This window comes from Sebastes fasciatus, chromosome 12 (assembly GCF_043250625.1).
Source record: "Sebastes fasciatus isolate fSebFas1 chromosome 12, fSebFas1.pri, whole genome shotgun sequence".
In the NCBI taxonomy this organism is placed as follows: Eukaryota; Metazoa; Chordata; class Actinopteri; order Perciformes; family Sebastidae; genus Sebastes; species Sebastes fasciatus.
Window position 1 is genome coordinate 5,351,008 of NC_133806.1, and position 17,900 is coordinate 5,368,907.

At 42.1% G+C, this 17,900-nt stretch overlaps 2 protein-coding genes and 1 long non-coding RNA gene across 3 annotated transcripts; 1 reads left to right on the forward strand and 2 right to left on the reverse strand.

The window, feature by feature from the left end:
• Positions 1-414: 414 nt before the first annotated feature.
• Positions 415-6,163, reverse strand: LOC141778474 (C-type lectin domain family 12 member B-like). Its single transcript, XM_074652763.1, has 6 exons — positions 6,018-6,163; positions 3,702-3,767; positions 3,347-3,448; positions 2,857-3,072; positions 2,168-2,322; positions 415-1,921 (listed from the first exon to the last, which is right to left on the reverse strand). The coding sequence occupies exons 1-6, from the start codon at positions 6,070-6,072 to the stop codon at positions 1,799-1,801; spliced, it is 717 nt and encodes a 238-aa protein (XP_074508864.1). The 5' UTR covers positions 6,073-6,163; the 3' UTR covers positions 415-1,798.
• A 431-nt stretch (positions 6,164-6,594) lies between these two features.
• LOC141778490 (uncharacterized) lies at positions 6,595-10,340 on the forward strand. Its single transcript, XR_012596084.1, has 2 exons — positions 6,595-6,829; positions 10,200-10,340. It is a non-coding gene; the product is annotated as an uncharacterized LOC141778490 (long non-coding RNA).
• Positions 10,200-17,730, reverse strand: LOC141778487 (C-type lectin domain family 12 member B-like). Its single transcript, XM_074652779.1, has 7 exons — positions 17,589-17,730; positions 15,269-15,334; positions 14,917-15,018; positions 14,427-14,642; positions 13,738-13,892; positions 13,369-13,487; positions 10,200-13,043 (listed from the first exon to the last, which is right to left on the reverse strand). The coding sequence occupies exons 1-7, from the start codon at positions 17,641-17,643 to the stop codon at positions 12,905-12,907; spliced, it is 852 nt and encodes a 283-aa protein (XP_074508880.1). The 5' UTR covers positions 17,644-17,730; the 3' UTR covers positions 10,200-12,904.
• Between the last annotated feature and the right edge of the window lie 170 nt (positions 17,731-17,900).

The following is a 17,900-nucleotide window of genomic DNA, read 5'->3' on the forward strand; positions in this document are numbered from 1 at the left end:
AACCAAACTTATCAGAAAAATTTCAGAAAATCTGAAAAAACACTTGAACATACATCAGAGTGATAACTACCTAAAATGACAGATTATCTTTGGGAAAAATTTGGCGTGTACTCTGACTGTTTAGATTGACCCATGTCCCATCTGCTAACATGAAGGGGGCGGGATTTATGAATTTACTGCAGCCAGCCACCAGGGGGCGATCCAGATGTTTTGGCTTCACTTTTTGGGGGCTGTCATGTCGTCCATCTCTATATACGGTCTATAGTTGTCAAATAATTATAGCTGGGGCCAATTCATGGCAAGTTACCTGTGTTGACCACTTTATGTGAAATATGCATTTTAGTGGAAAATTAATATGAAATGTGAAGAGTTTGGTGTAGTCTTCTGCATCATGAATAACTCCTTTTGAAGGTGTTTGACAACTGCCATTTTATTGTAATAAGGCAAAACATGAAAGTACACGGATGAAACTACTAGTATTACATGAATTTCTGGATTTACATGCAAATTAAATGATGCAACACATCAAATTAAACTTGATTATTTAAAACTTTTTTCGTTTGTTCTCAAACTTGACACCGTTAAACATCTACCACACTACACAAAATGTTACAAAAATATTCTTAATACAAGATGTACATAATGTGAAGCTGCTGTTTGTAACTGCCCTTCAGTTTAATCAGCTCAGAATCCGACTCTTACCCAGCCTCAGAAAATACCAGATAACTTTCAGCGTTGTAGCTCCACATTTAAAATATGATGTGATTCTTTCTGCATAAGTCCACTTGCTTAAAGGATTTAGAATTTTGGATCATCGTAAGAAACACTTCACATGTGCCATTGACTTATATTCTTTTAAGTCAATGATATTGAATAATATTTGGATATACTACAGAGCATCTTCCCAGTAAAGGTCACTGATATTTGTTGCAATAATTCAGGGATGATTACACTGATAGATGATTAAATCATCTGTGACAAATGAGTGCTGTGTGGGCTGAGCTCTTTGTATATATTGAGGTGAATCCTGACCTCCAGTGGAAATCAACAGCATTCACAGGTTAATGCTGCTCTTGTGAGACTTAATACTGTAGAAGATGTCTGTTTTGTCATTGTTTCTTTGGTTTACACCTTCAGTCAAACTAGTTATCTGTTCAAAAAGACATCTGACACTAAAAAGCAGCTAATAAAATACATTTTAAATGATGCTTATTGTACAGGTAGACAAAATGATGAACACTTGCGTACTAAATCATCTTCAGGCTATTTTAGGAACATTATTACTATGATGATACAGTTTTGCACGCAACATGAAGAGTAACAAAGATAGCGCTTACTAAATAGACCATATGAGAGGGTCATTCTCACAGATGAATTTGTTTTCAAATAAATTACGCGCTGGACCCCAGCTGGCTGTGAGATTCCTCCCAGGGATGAACAGTGCATATGGGCCAGCGCTGTTATCGATCCAGTTCCTTCAAACACACAACATGAATATCAGTACCTGTAATAATATTCTACATCTGCAGCCCATGAAAAAATACAGAGTGTTGAATAACAAAAAAGGTCAAATATGTTATTTTTGAGCATTTTAAGGACTTCTTGTCCATGTTGGCTTAGAGCTCGAGATTGAATCAATTCAGTTCAATTCACTATTCAGATAGTGTTGTAATCAAGACCACCGAGACCAAGTCATGACCAAGACCAGAATGTATCGAGATCGAGAAAAGACCAAGAGTCTTAGGGGTTGAGACCAAGTCAAGACGAGTACATTTATTTTTTAAAGAAAAAGGCTTTCTTACCCTAGAGTGTCATTACGTCCATCAACCCAGACCCAGTATTTGTCATTGATTTTCTCTAACCCAATCCAATATCCATGATTCATGTCGTGGTAGGACTTTGTGTAATTACTGATGAATTCCTGTAAATTATACAGAGACAGATCATCAAAAACATGCACACTTTCACACGTCCAGACATGGATTCTCATCAAACATTAAAAACACCATGTTTGAATTTATTTTATTTTTTCCATTACATTTTGAAAAGTTATAGTTGGAATGCGAAAGTACTTTTTTGTTTCTTGAATACTATGAATTGCCATATGTAATCTAATTCTGAACTGAAACACAATTAATAATTGTGGTTTTATGGTGTTAGAGCTCACCTGTTCTTGCAGATTGTCAATGACAACTAGATCTGCTTTTTTCGACTGGCAAAACTTTCGGCTATCTTCCCGTGTCTTCCAAGGAGCATTTTCTTCGTAAAACAGGTAGCACTTTTCCTTGAACAGAATCCACTCTTTCGGACACGGCTGACACTCTGCATTCATGAAAAAAGCAGAGAAATGGAAAAAGATCAGGATCTGTTATAGAGACAAATACAAAAACAGCCTGGTTTAACAGTTTGATCGGAGTTTGCTTAAGAGACTGCTCGGCTCTGATTGGTTGTTTTTGTTCGGTGCTGTGAAATCTTGCAAACGCTAGCCTATTAGGAGCACCAGGAGGAGGCAGAGGAACACGAATATTTCACAAAATGGGGAAAAACAGATGATTAACTTCTCTCCCATATCTGCGTGGCGTTACTATCCATCTGCTGCATTTCCTTGTGTTGAACACTTACGGACATACTCTTATAATTACGGACATAAAACAAACTGTGTGGAATTGGGGTGTTAATCATCCCTATATGTACTGAAACTGTCCAACAGCCATCGGCTTGGTGTGTCAGGGCCTTTACACTACGTCACCACACAACCCGACCACTTTCTCTCAGCGTTTAATATTGCCCTGGATGGGTTTCCATTGTGGTTGCTTGAAAGACCGGTGCGTCTCATACATGGCAAGACACACTTACTTTTTTCTGGGCAGTATTCATTTACTGGAAAGGTGTCAAATGTCAGGATGAATTCCAGCGTCCTGTTGAGATTCTCTGCGACTCTGCTCAAATTCTCTGCGACTATGCTCAAATTCCTCGTCTCTCCCTCTAAGAGGCTCTTCTCCACGATCAGCTTCTCATTTTCTGCTTTGATGTCGTCGTGGCTTGCTCGCTGTTCGTTCAATTCCATGTCCACTGTGGTGAGAAAGAGAAGGAGACAGCACATCAGTCCGTCAATCAAATCTTGGATGCAGGTAGTGTTATCAGAGAAGCCTTATTTGCCAAATTGGATCATTCAAAAAAATAGATCAAACCAAACGATCAAAACAGAAATAAAAAGACATCAAATGGCAGCAGGGACAATTCAGAGAGAGCTGACCTCACCTTACGCAACAAAAAAATCACAGACTGACTCAAGCCGTTATAATTATTCATTGAAAGTTATTCAGCGCGTTGACATCAAACTCACAGTAGATGATGGAACCGATGCCCGCCACCAGGAGGACACAGAGTATCCCCACGCCAACGCACGCCAACACACGATAGTGAGAGCATCCAGCTGCTTCACCATCTGCTTGTCATGAGAAAGCTCATAGTCAGATTAAGTCATTCATTATCAACGTGACTTATTCTTTATGACCAATATACATTCTGACATACTACTATCATCACTTCTATAATCACACACGACAGGATTCTTCATCATCATCATCATCATTAAGTGTCAATTTGAACTTAGTAAAGCATATTGTATGGTTTATAATGTTGTATAGTTTATTTTATGAGATAAAAAAATAAGACAGTCAGTATATTTTATAACTTACTCGGTACAGTAGTAGCAGCTCCTTTAGGTTTGACTGCAGCGTAAATTGTAGAGTCCTCTTTTTTCGCTGGACGACAGTAATAACAATATGAAGAAATAATAAAAACACAACTGAAATAATAGTGATTATTCTTCACAATGTAACAATGAAACATCTTTGTGTTATTGATGTGAAGTATGTCCTGTTGAAACGGGAAGTAACATAACATGGTGATCATTTATGTCAGTAAGTTTTGTTGGACGGGAAGCTCAGAAGGGGTCAAATATAATGAGTTGTTTTTAATGTCTGCAGGTGCTGCTTGAGTTAACAGTTTCTCTCCATTGACATGATGCACTTAAGACTGATAATGTTGTGATGCAGAGATCACAAGTTCAAATGCATTTACTTAACTTTTGATGTCAGATCTTTTACTGAAGTAAAAGTATCAATACCACAGTGTAGAAATACTCTGTTAAAAATAAAAGTCCTGCCTTCAAAATTGTACTTAAGTAAAAGTACAAAAGTATCAGCATCAAAATATACTTACCAAAAGTTAAAGTACCCATTATGCCGAATGGACCATTTCAGAATAATGTTTGTTATAGTACTGGATTCTAAATCATATCTTTACCAAGAATAATACATAATAATTCACATATATACAATAATTGTTGATTATATTTTTTTGTACTAATAATCTGAAATGTAAGTTTTAGCTAAAGTTATCAAATAAATGCAGTGGAGTAAAATGTATGTGGAAATTCCAAGTAATGTACCTCAAAATTGTACTTAAAAGGTGCTAAATTCAATAATCCGAGCAGAGGGATTGCCTCAACATGGCGACAGCTGAGCCGACGGTTTACATTTAAAGGTGCTAACAATGGCAACAGGGCTAACAGGTGTAATCTGGGGGGGGGGGAACGGGCGTGTGGGTGCTACGCTTCAGCGAAGACACTGTGGGCCATGAGCTAGCTAATGGGGCACGCTCACCTGCACTAACATGCACTAGAAGGCATGCGTGGGTGGTCCGGCTATGTAAACAAAGCACAGAGAGCTCTGATACAACACACATAGAGGGAGAGCGACTTCGTTCTCTGCTCAGGTAGACATTACTCCTCTTTATTACACGGCTTTATTGAATGCTCATTCTGATTGGTCACTCACAGCATTCTACGGTCTGTTATTTCTTTATAACAGACCGCTGTTATGGGCACAGTTCTGATGTCGGACTCTAGCGGACCATTTGTGTCAAATTAGTGATTTCTTAAGTAAGTAGCTGTGTAATAAGGGTGATGCAAGCCTTGTGTGGGTTTATTTCACAACAATGACTGGCTCGTTTGTACATTCTCCCTTACATAACTTTACATAGCAAATAGTTGTTTGCTGCTATATTAATGTTTTGGATATCAAACAGAGAACCTTTATGTACAATGGCAGGTGTGAAGTAGGATTGTGTGACTAAGGTGGGAAATATAGGAATCCATGAATATAAACAATCTCTCTTCCTCTCTTGAAAGTAAGATATTTTTTTTGCATGGCTATACTGTAGATTTTAAATCCCACATCTCAGGTTGCGTAAAACTTTTGTATCCAAGGTGCCTGAGCCAACGCATTCGTCATATACTGACACTTTGTCAGACCCCTCGGCGTCATTTTACGGTCGCAGTAAACACATGCTTAATGTTGTGAGGTAAATAAAAGCACTTGCTTGGGTTCAGGCAATAAAACCACTATAGTTAGGTTTAGGATAAAACAACACGGTTGTGGTTGGGCTTAGAACTACTACAGCTGTACAGTGAAAATGACACTGAACGTGAGTGAACAGGGGACATGGATGAACAGCTGATTCGGACTCGATGCACGGGACATGAGCAGCGGTCTCCTGGAATGAAAGCCTTGCGTTTGCTGGACCCACCACTAAACGCTAAAGGGTGTCACCGCGTCGGTGTCTAACGCCAACGGCCGCGACAAAGCGTAGGTATTTGATGGACAACAGCATGTGATGCATTTTATTGTTTGTATGAAGAGATTAATGCATGACACCTTCTGGAAGATACATTAGCTGCGTTGGTGTTTGTGTCGTCTATCTGAAAACTGGGCCCTTTGTTAAATCCCTGTCATTACTGGAAATTGTGATGTGGAAAAAAGTGGTTGTATGTACTGTTAATGTATATCATGGCAGGGAAATCTTGCAAATGAGTAAAAACAACTTATTTTTGTGACCCCCAAGGGTCACCAATGTGATTCTTCCACACAGAACCCCTAAAAAAGATGTTAAATAGTCTAAAACATGCATCATTAAAACAAGCCAAAAAAAAAAAAGCAGGAGTCACTTACCTTCTCGAGCTTTATCTTTAAAAACCACCGTAGAATAATTGATTTCTTCCTCCATCCTTAAGAGTCACAGATGGCCGTACTTGCTTCAGTGCAGAGAATGTGTGTCTGTGTGTGTCTGCGTGTGACCGACCAAAGTTTCTCAGCACTATCTCATGGAGAACAAACGAGAGGTTCCTCTTCCCCTTTACATTTTGTAATCGCATGTTAGCATCTGAGGTTGTTTTAAGACACATTTTTACCAACAACCTCAAACAGTGATGCTGGGAAGCACGTCTGCCTCTACAGCAACCAAATGTTACTCTCTGTTGACACATTTAAGCATTGTCTAATACTGAACTCAATCTTTTAATTAGTCATGTTTATTTCTGGTGGGTTAACTCCAATTTGGATTTCTTAATTGATGATCAGTCTAACTGTAACACACTATGTCTGGTGAAGGGTCATCATTGTGACAATGTTGTTGTATTGTTTTCATCATCATCGTTGGTAAGATTAGTACTTAGTACTGTACTCTGACTGTTTAGTTTGGCCCATGTCCCATCTGCTAACATGAAGGGGGCGGGATTTATGAATTTACTGCAGCCAGCCACCAGGGGGCGATCCAGATGTTTTGGCTTCACTTTTTGGGGGCTGTCATGTCGTCCATCTCTATATACGGTCTATAGTTGTCAAATAATTATAGCTGGGGCCAATTGATGGCAAGTTGCCTGTGTTGACCACTTCATGTGAAATATGCATTTTAGTGGAAAATTAATATGAAATGTAAAGAATTTGGTGTAGTTTTCTGCATCATGAATAACTCCTTGTCGTGTGTTGAGTTACTAAGATGACCCAAACGCAGAGTACAAGCAGGACAGGAAGATTTTAAATAAGAGCGAGCTTTAATCAAGCTGACAAAATCCAGAAATCACAAAACGAGGAGGGGAACAAAGTACAAATGAAAACACACCAAAACCAAACTGAGAACAAAAACAAAACTACAAACCAGAGGGTGCGAGAGTCACGGGCAGGAGGAACACTAGGAACACTAGGAACACTAGGAACACGGAGGACAAGGGACTGGGAAGACAAGTACGAACCAACAAGGACAGAGGGGAAACACACAGGCTTAAATAACAGACAAGATTACACACAGGTGAAACAAATCAGGGCGGGGCAGACAATCAACCAAAAGGCGGGAAAACAGACAAAGGAAGGAAGTAAACCCAGACAAGACACAGGAGGAGTGAATCACCAAAATAAAACAGGAAACACCGGAAATACATACAAATAAACCACATCAAAACCCACAACAGTTCACAACAACAAGCTGGCACAGCCAGAACACAACATAGCCCCCCCCTCAAGGGACGGATCCCAGACGTTCCACAACCAGAACCGGGTGGGCGGAGGGGGGCCCGGAGGAGGGACTCCAGGAACCCTGGGCACCGACCATCTCAGGCGGACGGCCCGAGGGCAAAACCGGGACAGAGCCTGGGAACTCGGGCGGACGGCCCGAGGACAGAACCGGGACAGAGTCTGGGAACTCGGGCGGACGGCCCGGAGGCAGGGCAGAGTCCGAACCGAGAAACTCCGGCAGATGACCCGGGGGCAAGGCAGAGCCAGAGCCGGGAAACTCGGGCGGACGACCCGGGGGCAAGGCAGAGCCAGAGCCGGGGAACCCGGGGTCCCGGAACCGCGGCCCAGCAGTCACAGGAACCAGGTTTTTGGGCTGAAACCCAGGCGAAACAGGAGGTGACGGTTGCGGACCAACCGGCGAATCAGCCGGTGGCGGTTGCGGACCAACCGGCGAATCAGCCGGTGGCGGTTGCGGACCAACCGGCGAATCAGCCGGTGGCGGTTGCGGACCAACCGGCGAATCAGCCGGTGGCGGTTGCGGCCCAACCGGCGAATCAGCCGGTGGCGGTTGCGGCCCAACCGGCGAATCAGCCGGTGGCGGTTGCGACCCAACCGGAACAGCAGGTGGCGGTTGCGACCCAACCGGAACAGCAGGTGGCGATTGCGGCCCAACCGGTAAAGCAGGTGGCGGTTGCGGCCCAACCGGAACAGCAGGTGACGGTTGCGACCCAACCGGAACAGCAGGTGACGGTTGCGACCCAACCGGAACAGCAGGTGACGGTTGCGACCCAACCGGAACAGCAGGTGACGGTTGCGACCCAACCGGAACAGCAGGTGACGGTTGCGACCCAACCGGAACAGCAGGTGACGGTTGCGACCCAACCGGAACAGCAGGTGACGGTTGCGACCCAACCGGAACAGCAGGTGACGGTTGCGACCCAACCGGAACAGCAGGTGGCGGTTGCGACCCAACCGGAACAGCAGGTGGCGGTTGCGACCCAACCGGAACAGCAGGTGGCGGTTGCGACCCAACCGGAACAGCAGGTGGCGGTTGCGACCCAACCGGAACAGCAGGTGGCGGTTGCGGCCCAACCGGAGCAGCAGGTGGCGGTTGCGGCCCAACCGAAACGGAGGTCGACCCGACCCCCGACAGGAGACGTGGAGCGGAGGTCAGCCGGACCCCCGACAGGACACTTGGAACAGAAGTCGGCCGGACCACCGACAGGATACTTGGAACAGAAGTCGGCCGGACCACCGACAGGATACTTGGAACAGAAGTCGGCCGAACCACCGACAGGATACTAGGAACAGGAGTCGACCGGACCGCCGACAGAAGACGTGGAGCGGAGGTCGACCGGACCGCCGACAGGACACATGGAACAGAAGTCGACCGGACCACCGACAGGACACGTGGAACAGGAGTCGGCCGGAACGCCGACAGGACACGTGGAACCGGAGTCAGCCGGACCGCCGACAGGACACGTGGAACAGGAGTCGACCGGACCGCCGACAGGACACGTGGAACAGGAGTCGACCGGACCGCCGACAGGACACGTGGAACAGGAGTCGACCGGACCGCCGACAGGACACGTGGAACAGGAGTCGACCGGACCGCCGACAGGACACGTGGAACAGGAGTCGACCGGACCGCCGACAGGACACGTGGAACAGGAGTCGACCGGACCGCCGACAGGACACGTGGAGCAGGAGTCGACCGGACCGCCGACAGGACACGTGGAGCAGGAGTCGGCCGAACCGCCGACAGGACACGTGGAGCAGGAGTCGGCCTGACCTCCGACAGGAAACTTGGAGCAGCGGTCGACCGGACCTCCGACAAGACGCTTGGAGCAGAGGTCTGCCGGGCCTCCGACAGGACGCTTGGAGCAGAGGTCGACCTGACCTCCGACAGGAAACTTGGAGCAGAGGTCAGCCGGACCTCCGACACAGGAGTAGACTTGGATTTGGATGGAACACTGAGCAATTTAGGAGAACGCCGCCTCTGGGACCCACGCTTCCTTCTGTGAGATCCCACCCCTAGCATGACCTCTGGCTCAAAGCTAGTGTCCTGGATGCCAGCATGGCGAGGAGCAGACTGGAAACTCCGTGGGCCTCCCAGGGCAAGGCGGGTTCCCAAGAACCGATCCGGGGCTGATGCTAGCCTAGAGCTAGCTGACTGCTGGGGCATGGGCCGGAAGCTCAGGAAGCCAACAGGCAGGGGCTGAGGCTGATGCTCGGGCCGAATCCGGATGCCCAAAAAGGCATAAAAGCTCTCTGCTGGGGTCATTATTTAGGGTTGGTTCGTTCTGTCGTGTGTTGAGTTACTAAGATGACCCAAACGCAGAGTACAAGCAGGACAGGAAGATTTTAAATAAGAGCGAGCTTTAATCAAGCTGACAAAATCCAGAAATCACAAAACGAGGAGGGGAACAAAGTACAAATGAAAACACACCAAAACCAAACTGAGAACAAAAACAAAACTACAAACCAGAGGGTGCGAGAGTCACGGGCAGGAGGAACACTAGGAACACTAGGAACACTAGGAACACGGAGGACAAGGGACTGGGAAGACAAGTACGAACCAACAAGGACAGAGGGGAAACACACAGGCTTAAATAACAGACAAGATTACACACAGGTGAAACAAATCAGGGCGGGGCAGACAATCAACCAAAAGGCGGGAAAACAGACAAAGGAAGGAAGTAAACCTAGACAAGACACAGGAGGAGTGAATCACCAAAATAAAACAGGAAACACCGGAAATACATACAAATAAACCACATCAAAACCCACAACAGTTCACAACAACAAGCTGGCACAGCCAGAACACAACACTCCTTTTGAAAGTGTTTGACAACTGCCATCTTATTGTAATAAGGCAAAACATGAAAGTACACGGATGAAACTACTAGTATTACATGAATTCTGGACTTTACATGCAAATTAAATGATGCAACACATCAAATTAAACTTGATTATTAAAACCTTTTCTTTTTTCATTTGTTCTCAAACTTGTGTGAAACCTCCATGAGTAAAAAAAAAAAAGGTGACACTGTTAAACATCTACAATACAGTTTGGGGAAAAACACCACACTACACAAAATGTTATAAAAATATTCATAATACAACATGTACATAATGTGAAGCTGCTGTTTGTAACTGCCCTTCAGTTGAATCAGCTCAGAATCCGACTCTTACCCAACCTCAGAAAATACCAGATAACTTTCAGTGTTGTAGCTCCACATTTAAAATATGATGTGATTCTTTCTGTCTTTTTTTCCACGAATAACCGTTTGTCCAATAGCTTACAGCAGATTGGACTCAACTGATAAGTTGAAGTGAAGGCTGGCCCGTGTTGTCCGATCCAATAGAAGAGCTACTGGAGCTCAAACTGCTGAACCTCCACCTCCGCCCTCGGCTGACTTTACTTCTTTCAGAGGCTGTAGCAGTTTCCTTTTTAAAACTAGAGTGAATATATATTGACATTGGTTGAAACTAGAAAACCTGAGGAACCCATTGTGACCATGTCATGCAAGTCTGGAAGAATGCTAAATGCTACGCTACGAAGTTACGCTAAATTTTGGCGAGGAAAAACTGGATTGGCAATATTCAAAAAGGGTCCCTTGATATGTGAAGATATGTGAATGTAAATGGGTTCTATGGGTACCCATGAGTCTCCCCTTTACAGACATGCCCACTTTATGATAATCACATGCAGTTTGGGGCAAAAATCATACAGTTTTTTACATTTACATGCAGTACAAATGAAGATGGATGACTTGTTATAGCTATATTGGCAGTAAGGGGGTTTCTGATCAGTTTCCAGAACAGAAGTGATCGCCATATAATCGCTGAAAAATGCAATTCTTGCAGAAATCTCCAAATGTCAAAAGTTTTTGATACCAAATCACAGCGTGGCTTTTTCTATGGTGTTCCTCAAGGTCTTGGTGTCTTAATGAGGCATTTTTTATCACTTTTTATCAATTCTCGAATGGTTAAAAAAAGTTTAAATTTAGCACCAAATGTGTGTAACAAATGGCATCAACCCAAAAATTGCGGCAACAACTTATGAGTTATAATAGGTCCACTTTAAAAAAATATTTTAAGTAATTCATTTTTTTAAATTTTTTTTATTTATGACTAGAACAACTTGAGCTGCATCTCCAGGTTCTCAGCTTCCAGACGATGTACACCACTTCTCTACTGTTGACCTGCTATCTCTCCCTAAAGACCCCCTTGTAAGACAAAAATATGATAAGATGTTCCTTTATTAGTCTCACAGTGGGGAAATTTGCAATGAAAATGGGTCTATGATAAAGAGGAGTGGAGTGGAAACGGTTAAAATATGACGTTATTGATTTGTTATTGACACATTAATGCATCAATAATTATAATGAAATAATATAATATACATTCTTCTGAAATGGGCCATTCTGTATTGAGTACATTTACTGTTAGTACTTTAAGTATATTTTGATGGTAATGCTTTTTTACTTTTAATTAAATAAAATTGACTCACTACTTTACTTGTAACAGAGTATTTCTACACTGTAGTACTGCTACTTTTACTTAAGTAAAGATCTGAGTACTTCTTCCCCCACTGATGCCTGATTCAATTTCATACAATACCACCATCTTCATGAAACAGAATAAATACCTCCCTTTACTGCCTATAGCCTCAGAAAAAAGTAATGAAAATAATATTTTGTATTTATACGGCACAATTACACACAAGTACAAAAATGATAAGAATAAGCAAAGGTGAAGTAATTGTAATAAAGGTTAAAAAAATAGTAATGATGACAAGTGAATGAAAAATAATAGTAATAACAAAGAAAGGTGGAAAAAAAGGAACTTTTTTACACAACATATTTGTACACACTGGTCGTTATGTAACACCAAAAATTGAGTACACAACATGCAGCAAGCCGGCCACAGGAACCAATCTTTGTTGCATCAGTTTGCAGCTGTAATGTTTGACGTAGACGTTGCATAAGTCCACTTGCTTAAAGGATGTCGAATTTTGGATCATCGTAAGAAACACTTCACATGTTCCATTGACTTATATTCTTTTAAGTCACTGATATTGAATAATATTAGATATACTACAGAGCATCTTCCCAGTAAAGGTCACTGATATTTGTTGCAATAATTCAGGGATGATTACACTGATGGATGATTAAATCATCCGTGACAAATGAGTTCTGTGTGGACTGAGCTCTTTGTATATATTGAGGTGAATCCTGACCTCCAGTGGAAATCAATAGCATTCACAGGTTAATGCTGCTCTTGTGAGACTTAATACTGTAGAAGATGTCTGTTTTGTCATTGTTTCTTTGGTTTACACCTTCAGTCAAACTAGTTATCTGTTCAAAAAGACATCTGACACTAAAAAGCAGCTAATAAAATACATTTTAAATGATGCTTATTGTACAGGTAGACAAAATGATGAACACTTGCGTACTAAATCATCTTCAGGCTATTTTAGGAACATTATTAATATGATGATACAGTTTTGCACGCAACATGAAGAGTCACAAAGATAGCGCTTACTAAATAGACCATATGAGAGGGTCATTCTCACAGATGAATTTGTTTTCAAATTTATGATCCGCTGAACCCCAGCTGGCTGTGAGAGTCCTCCTAGGGATGAACAGTGCATATGGGCCAGCGCCGTTATTGATCCAGTACCTTCAAACACACAACATGAATATCAGTACCTGTAATAATATTCTACATCTGCAGCCCATGAAAAAATACAGTGTTGAATAACAAAAAAGGTCAAATATGTTATTTTTGAGCATTTTAAGGACTTCTTGTCCATGTTGGCTTAAAGCTTGAGATTCAATCAATTCAGTTCAATTCACTATTCAGATAGTGTTGTAATCAAGACCACCGAGACCAAGTCATGACCAAGACCAGAATGTATCGAGATCGAGACAAGACCAAGAGTTTTAGGGGTTGAGACCAAGTCAAGACGAGTACATTTATTTTTTAAAGAAAAAGGCTTTCTTACCCTAGAGTGTCATTACGTCCATCAACCCAGACCCAGTATTTGTCTTTGATTTTCTCTAACCCAATCCAATATCCATGAAACCTGTCGTGGTAGTACTTTGTGTGATTACTGATGAATTCCTGTAAATTATACAGAGACAGATCATCAAAAACATGCACACTTTCACACGTCCAGACATGGATTCTCATCAGACATTAAAAACACCATGTTTGAATTTATTTAATTTTTTTTCCATTACATTTTGGAAAGTTATAGTTGGAATGCGAAAGTACTTTTTTGTTTCCTGAATACTATGAATTGCCATATGTAATCTCTAATTCTGAACTGAAACACAATTAATAATTGTGGTTTTATGGTGTTAGAGCTCACCTGTTCTTGCAGATTGTCAATGACAACTAGATCTGCTTTTTTCGACTGGCAAAACCTTCGGCTATTTTCCCGTGTCTTCCAAGGAGCATCTTCTTCGTAAAACAGGTAGCACTTTTCCTTGAACAGAATCCACTCTTTCGGACACGGCTGACACTCTGCATTCATGAAAAAAGCAGAGAAATGGAAAAAGATCAGGATCTGTTATAGAGACAAATACAAAAACAGCCTGGTTTAACAGTTTGATCGGAGTTTGCTTAAGAGACTGCTCGGCTCTGATTGGTTGTTTTTGTTCGGTGCTGTGAAATCTTGCAAACGCTAGCCTATTAGGAGCACCAGGAGGAGGCAGAGGAACACGAATATTTCACAAAATGGGGAAAAACAGATGATTAACTTCTCTCCCATATCTGCGTGGCGTTACTATCCATCTGCTGCATTTCCTTGTGTTGAACACTTACGGACATACTCTTATAATTACGGACATAAAACAAACTGTGTGGAATTGGGGTGTTAATCATCCCTATATGTACTGAAACTGTCCAACAGCCATCGGCTTGGTGTGTCAGGGCCTTTACACTACGTCACCACACAACCCGACCACTTTCTCTCAGCGTTTAATATTGCCCTGGATGGGTTTCCATTGTGGTTGCTTGAAAGACCGGTGCGTCTCATACATGGCAAGACACACTTACTTTTTTCTGGGCAGTATTCATTTACTGGAAAGGTGTCAAATGTCAGGATGAATTCCAGCGTCCTGTTGAGATTCTCTGCGACTATGCTCAAATTCTCTGCGACTATGCTCAAATTCCTCGTCTCTCCCTCTAAGAGGCTCTTCTCCACGATCAGCTTCTCATTTTCTGCTTTGATGTCGTCGTGGCTTGCTCGCTGTTCGTTCAATTCCATGTCCACTGTGGTGAGAAAGAGAAGGAGACAGCACATCAGTCCGTCAATCAAATCTTGGATGCAGGTAGTGTTATCAGAGAAGCCTTATTTGCCAAATTGGATCATTCAAAAAAATAGATCAAACCAAACGATCAAAACAGAAATAAAAAGACATCAAATGGCAGCAGGGACAATTCAGAGAGAGCTGACCTCACCTTACGCAACAAAAAAATCACAGACTGACTCAAGCCGTTATAATTATTCATTGAAAGTTATTCAGCGCGTTGACATCAAACTCACAGTAGATGATGGAACCGATGCCCGCCACCAGGAGGACACAGAGTATCCCCACGCCAACGCACGCCAACACACGATAGTGAGAGCATCCAGCTGCTTCACCATCTGCTTGTCATGAGAAAGCTCATAGTCAGATTAAGTCATTCATTATCAACGTGACTTATTCTTTATGACCAATATACATTCTGACATACTACTATCATCACTTCTATAATCACACACGACAGGATTCTTCATCATCATCATCATTAAGTGTCAATTTGAACTTAGTAAAGCATATTGTATGGTTTATAATGTTGTATAGTTTATTTTATGAGATAAAAAAATAAGACAGTCAGTATATTTTATAACTTACTCGGTACAGTAGTAGCAGCTCCTTTAGGTTTGACTGCAGCGTAAATTGTAGAGTCCTCTTTTTTCGCTGGACGACAGTAATAACAATATGAAGAAATAATAAAAACACAACTGAAATAATAGTGATTATTCTTCACAATGTAACAATGAAACATCTTTATGTGTTATTGATGTGAAGTATGTCCTGTTGAAACGGGAAGTAACATAACATGGTGATCATTTATGTCAGTAAGTTTTGTTGGACGGGAAGCTCAGAAGGGGTCAAATATAATGAGTTGTTTTTAATGTCTGCAGGTGCTGCTTGAGTTAACAGTTTCTCTCCATTGACATGATGCACTTAAGACTGATAATGTTGTGATGCAGAGATCACAAGTTCAAATGCATTTACTTAACTTTTGATGTCAGATCTTTTACTGAAGTAAAAGTATCAATACCACAGTGTAGAAATACTCTGTTAAAAATAAAAGTCCTGCCTTCAAAATTGTACTTAAGTAAAAGTACAAAAGTATCAGCATCAAAATATACTTACCAAAAGTTAAAGTACCCATTATGCCGAATGGACCATTTCAGAATAATGTTTATTATAGTACTGGATTCTAAATCATATCTTTACCTAGAATAATACATAATAATTCACATATATACAATAATTGTTGATTATATTTTTTTGTACTAATAATCTGAAATGTAAGTTTTAGCTAAAGTTATCAAATAAATGCAGTGGAGTAAAATGTATGTGGAAATTCCAAGTAATGTACCTCAAAATTGTACTTAAAGGTGCTAAATTCAATAATCCGAGCAGAGGGATTGCCTCAACATGGCGACGGCTGAGCCGACGGTTTACATTTAAAGGTGCTAACAACGGCAACAGGGCTAACAGGTCTAATCTGGGGGGGGGAAACGGGCGTGTGGGTGCTACGCTTCAGCGAAGACACTGTGGGCCATGAGCTAGCTAATGGGGCACGCTCACCTGCACTAACATGCACTAGAAGGCATGCGTGGGTGGTCCGGCTATGTAAACAAAGCACAGAGAGCTCTGATACAACACACATAGAGGGAGAGCGACTTCGTTCTCTGCTCAGGTAGACATTACTCCTCTTTATTACACGGCTTTATTGAATGCTCATTCTGATTGGTCACTCACAGCATTCTACGGTCTGTTATTTCTTTATAACAGACCGCTGTTATGGGCACAGTTCTGATGTCGGACTCTAGCGGACCATTTTTGTGTCAAATTAGTGATTTCTTAAGTAAGTAGCTGTGTAATAAGGGTGATGCAAGCCTTGTGTGGGTTTATTTCACAACAATGACTGGCTCGTTTGTACATTCTCCCTTACATAACTTTACATAGCAAATAGTTGTTTGCTGCTATATTAATGTTTTGGATATCAAACAGAGAACCTTTATGTACAATGGCAGGTCTGAAGTAGGATTGTGTGACTCTAAGGTGGGAAATATAGGAATCCATGAATATAAACAATCTCTCTTCCTCTCTTGAAAGTAAGATATTTTTTTTGCATGGCTATACTGTAGATTTTAAATTCCACATCTCAGGTTGCGTAAAACTTTTGTATCCAAGGTGCCTGAGCCAACGCATTCGTCATATACTGACACTTTGTCAGACCCCTCGGCGTCATTTTACGGTCGCAGTAAACACATGCTTAATGTTGTGAGGTAAATAAAAGCACTTGCTTGGGTTCAGGCAATAAAACCACTATAGTTAGGTTTAGGATAAAACAACACGGTTGTGGTTGGGCTTAGAACTACTACAGCTGTACAGTGAAAATGACACTGAACGTGAGTGAACAGGGGACATGGATGAACAGCTGATTCGGACTTGATGCACGGGACATGAGCAGCGGTCTCCTGGAATGAAAGCCTTGTGTTTGCTGGACCCACCACTAAACGCTGAAGGGTGTCACCGCGTCGGTGTCTAACGCCAACGGCCGCGACAAAGCGTAGGTATTTGATGGACAACAGCATGTGATGCATTTTGTTGTTTGTATGAAGAGATTAATGCATGACACCTTCTGGAAGATACATTAGCTGCGTTGGTGTTTGTGTCGTCTATCTGAAAACTGGGCCCTTTGTTAAATCCCTGTCATTACTGGAAATTGTGATGTGGAAAAAAGTGGTTGTATGTACTGTTAATGTATATCATGGCAGGGAAATCTTGCAAATGAGTAAAAACAACTTATTTTTGTGACCCCCAAGGGTCACCAATGTGATTCTTCCACACAGAACCCCTAAAAAAGATGTTAAATAGTCTAAAACATGCATCATTAAAACAAGCCAAAAAAAAAAAAGCAGGAGTCACTTACCTTCTCGAGCTTTATCTTTAAAAACCACCGTAGAATAATTGATTTCTTCCTCCATCCTTAAGAGTCACAGATGGCCGTACTTGCTTCAGTGCAGAGAATGAGTGTCTGTGTGTGTCTGCGTGTGACCGACCAAAGTTTCTCAGCACTCTTATGGAGAACAAACGAGAGGTTCCTCTTCCCTTAACATTTTGTAATTTGCATGTTAACATCGGAGGTTGTTTTACGACACATTTTTACCAACTACCTCGAACAGTGATGCTGGGACGCACGTCTGCTTCTGCAACAACCAAATGTCACTCACTGTTGACACGT

Excerpts from the sequence above, each read along its gene's own strand:
- LOC141778474 (XM_074652763.1), bottom strand. The coding sequence starts at position 6,072 with ATGGAGGAAGAAATCAATTATTCTACGGTGGTTTTTAAAGATAAAGCT. Across the intron at positions 3,449-3,701 it reads AGCTGCTACTACTGTACCGA|ATGGTGAAGCAGCTGGATGC; the intron begins GTAAGTTATAAA and ends CATGACAAGCAG. Across the intron at positions 2,323-2,856 it reads TGAATACTGCCCAGAAAAAA|AGTGTCAGCCGTGTCCGAAA; the intron begins GTAAGTGTGTCT and ends TCATGAATGCAG.
- LOC141778487 (XM_074652779.1), bottom strand. The coding sequence starts at position 17,643 with ATGGAGGAAGAAATCAATTATTCTACGGTGGTTTTTAAAGATAAAGCT. Across the intron at positions 15,019-15,268 it reads AGCTGCTACTACTGTACCGA|ATGGTGAAGCAGCTGGATGC; the intron begins GTAAGTTATAAA and ends CATGACAAGCAG. Across the intron at positions 14,643-14,916 it reads CATCGGTTCCATCATCTACT|TGGACATGGAATTGAACGAA; the intron begins GTGAGTTTGATG and ends TTCTCACCACAG.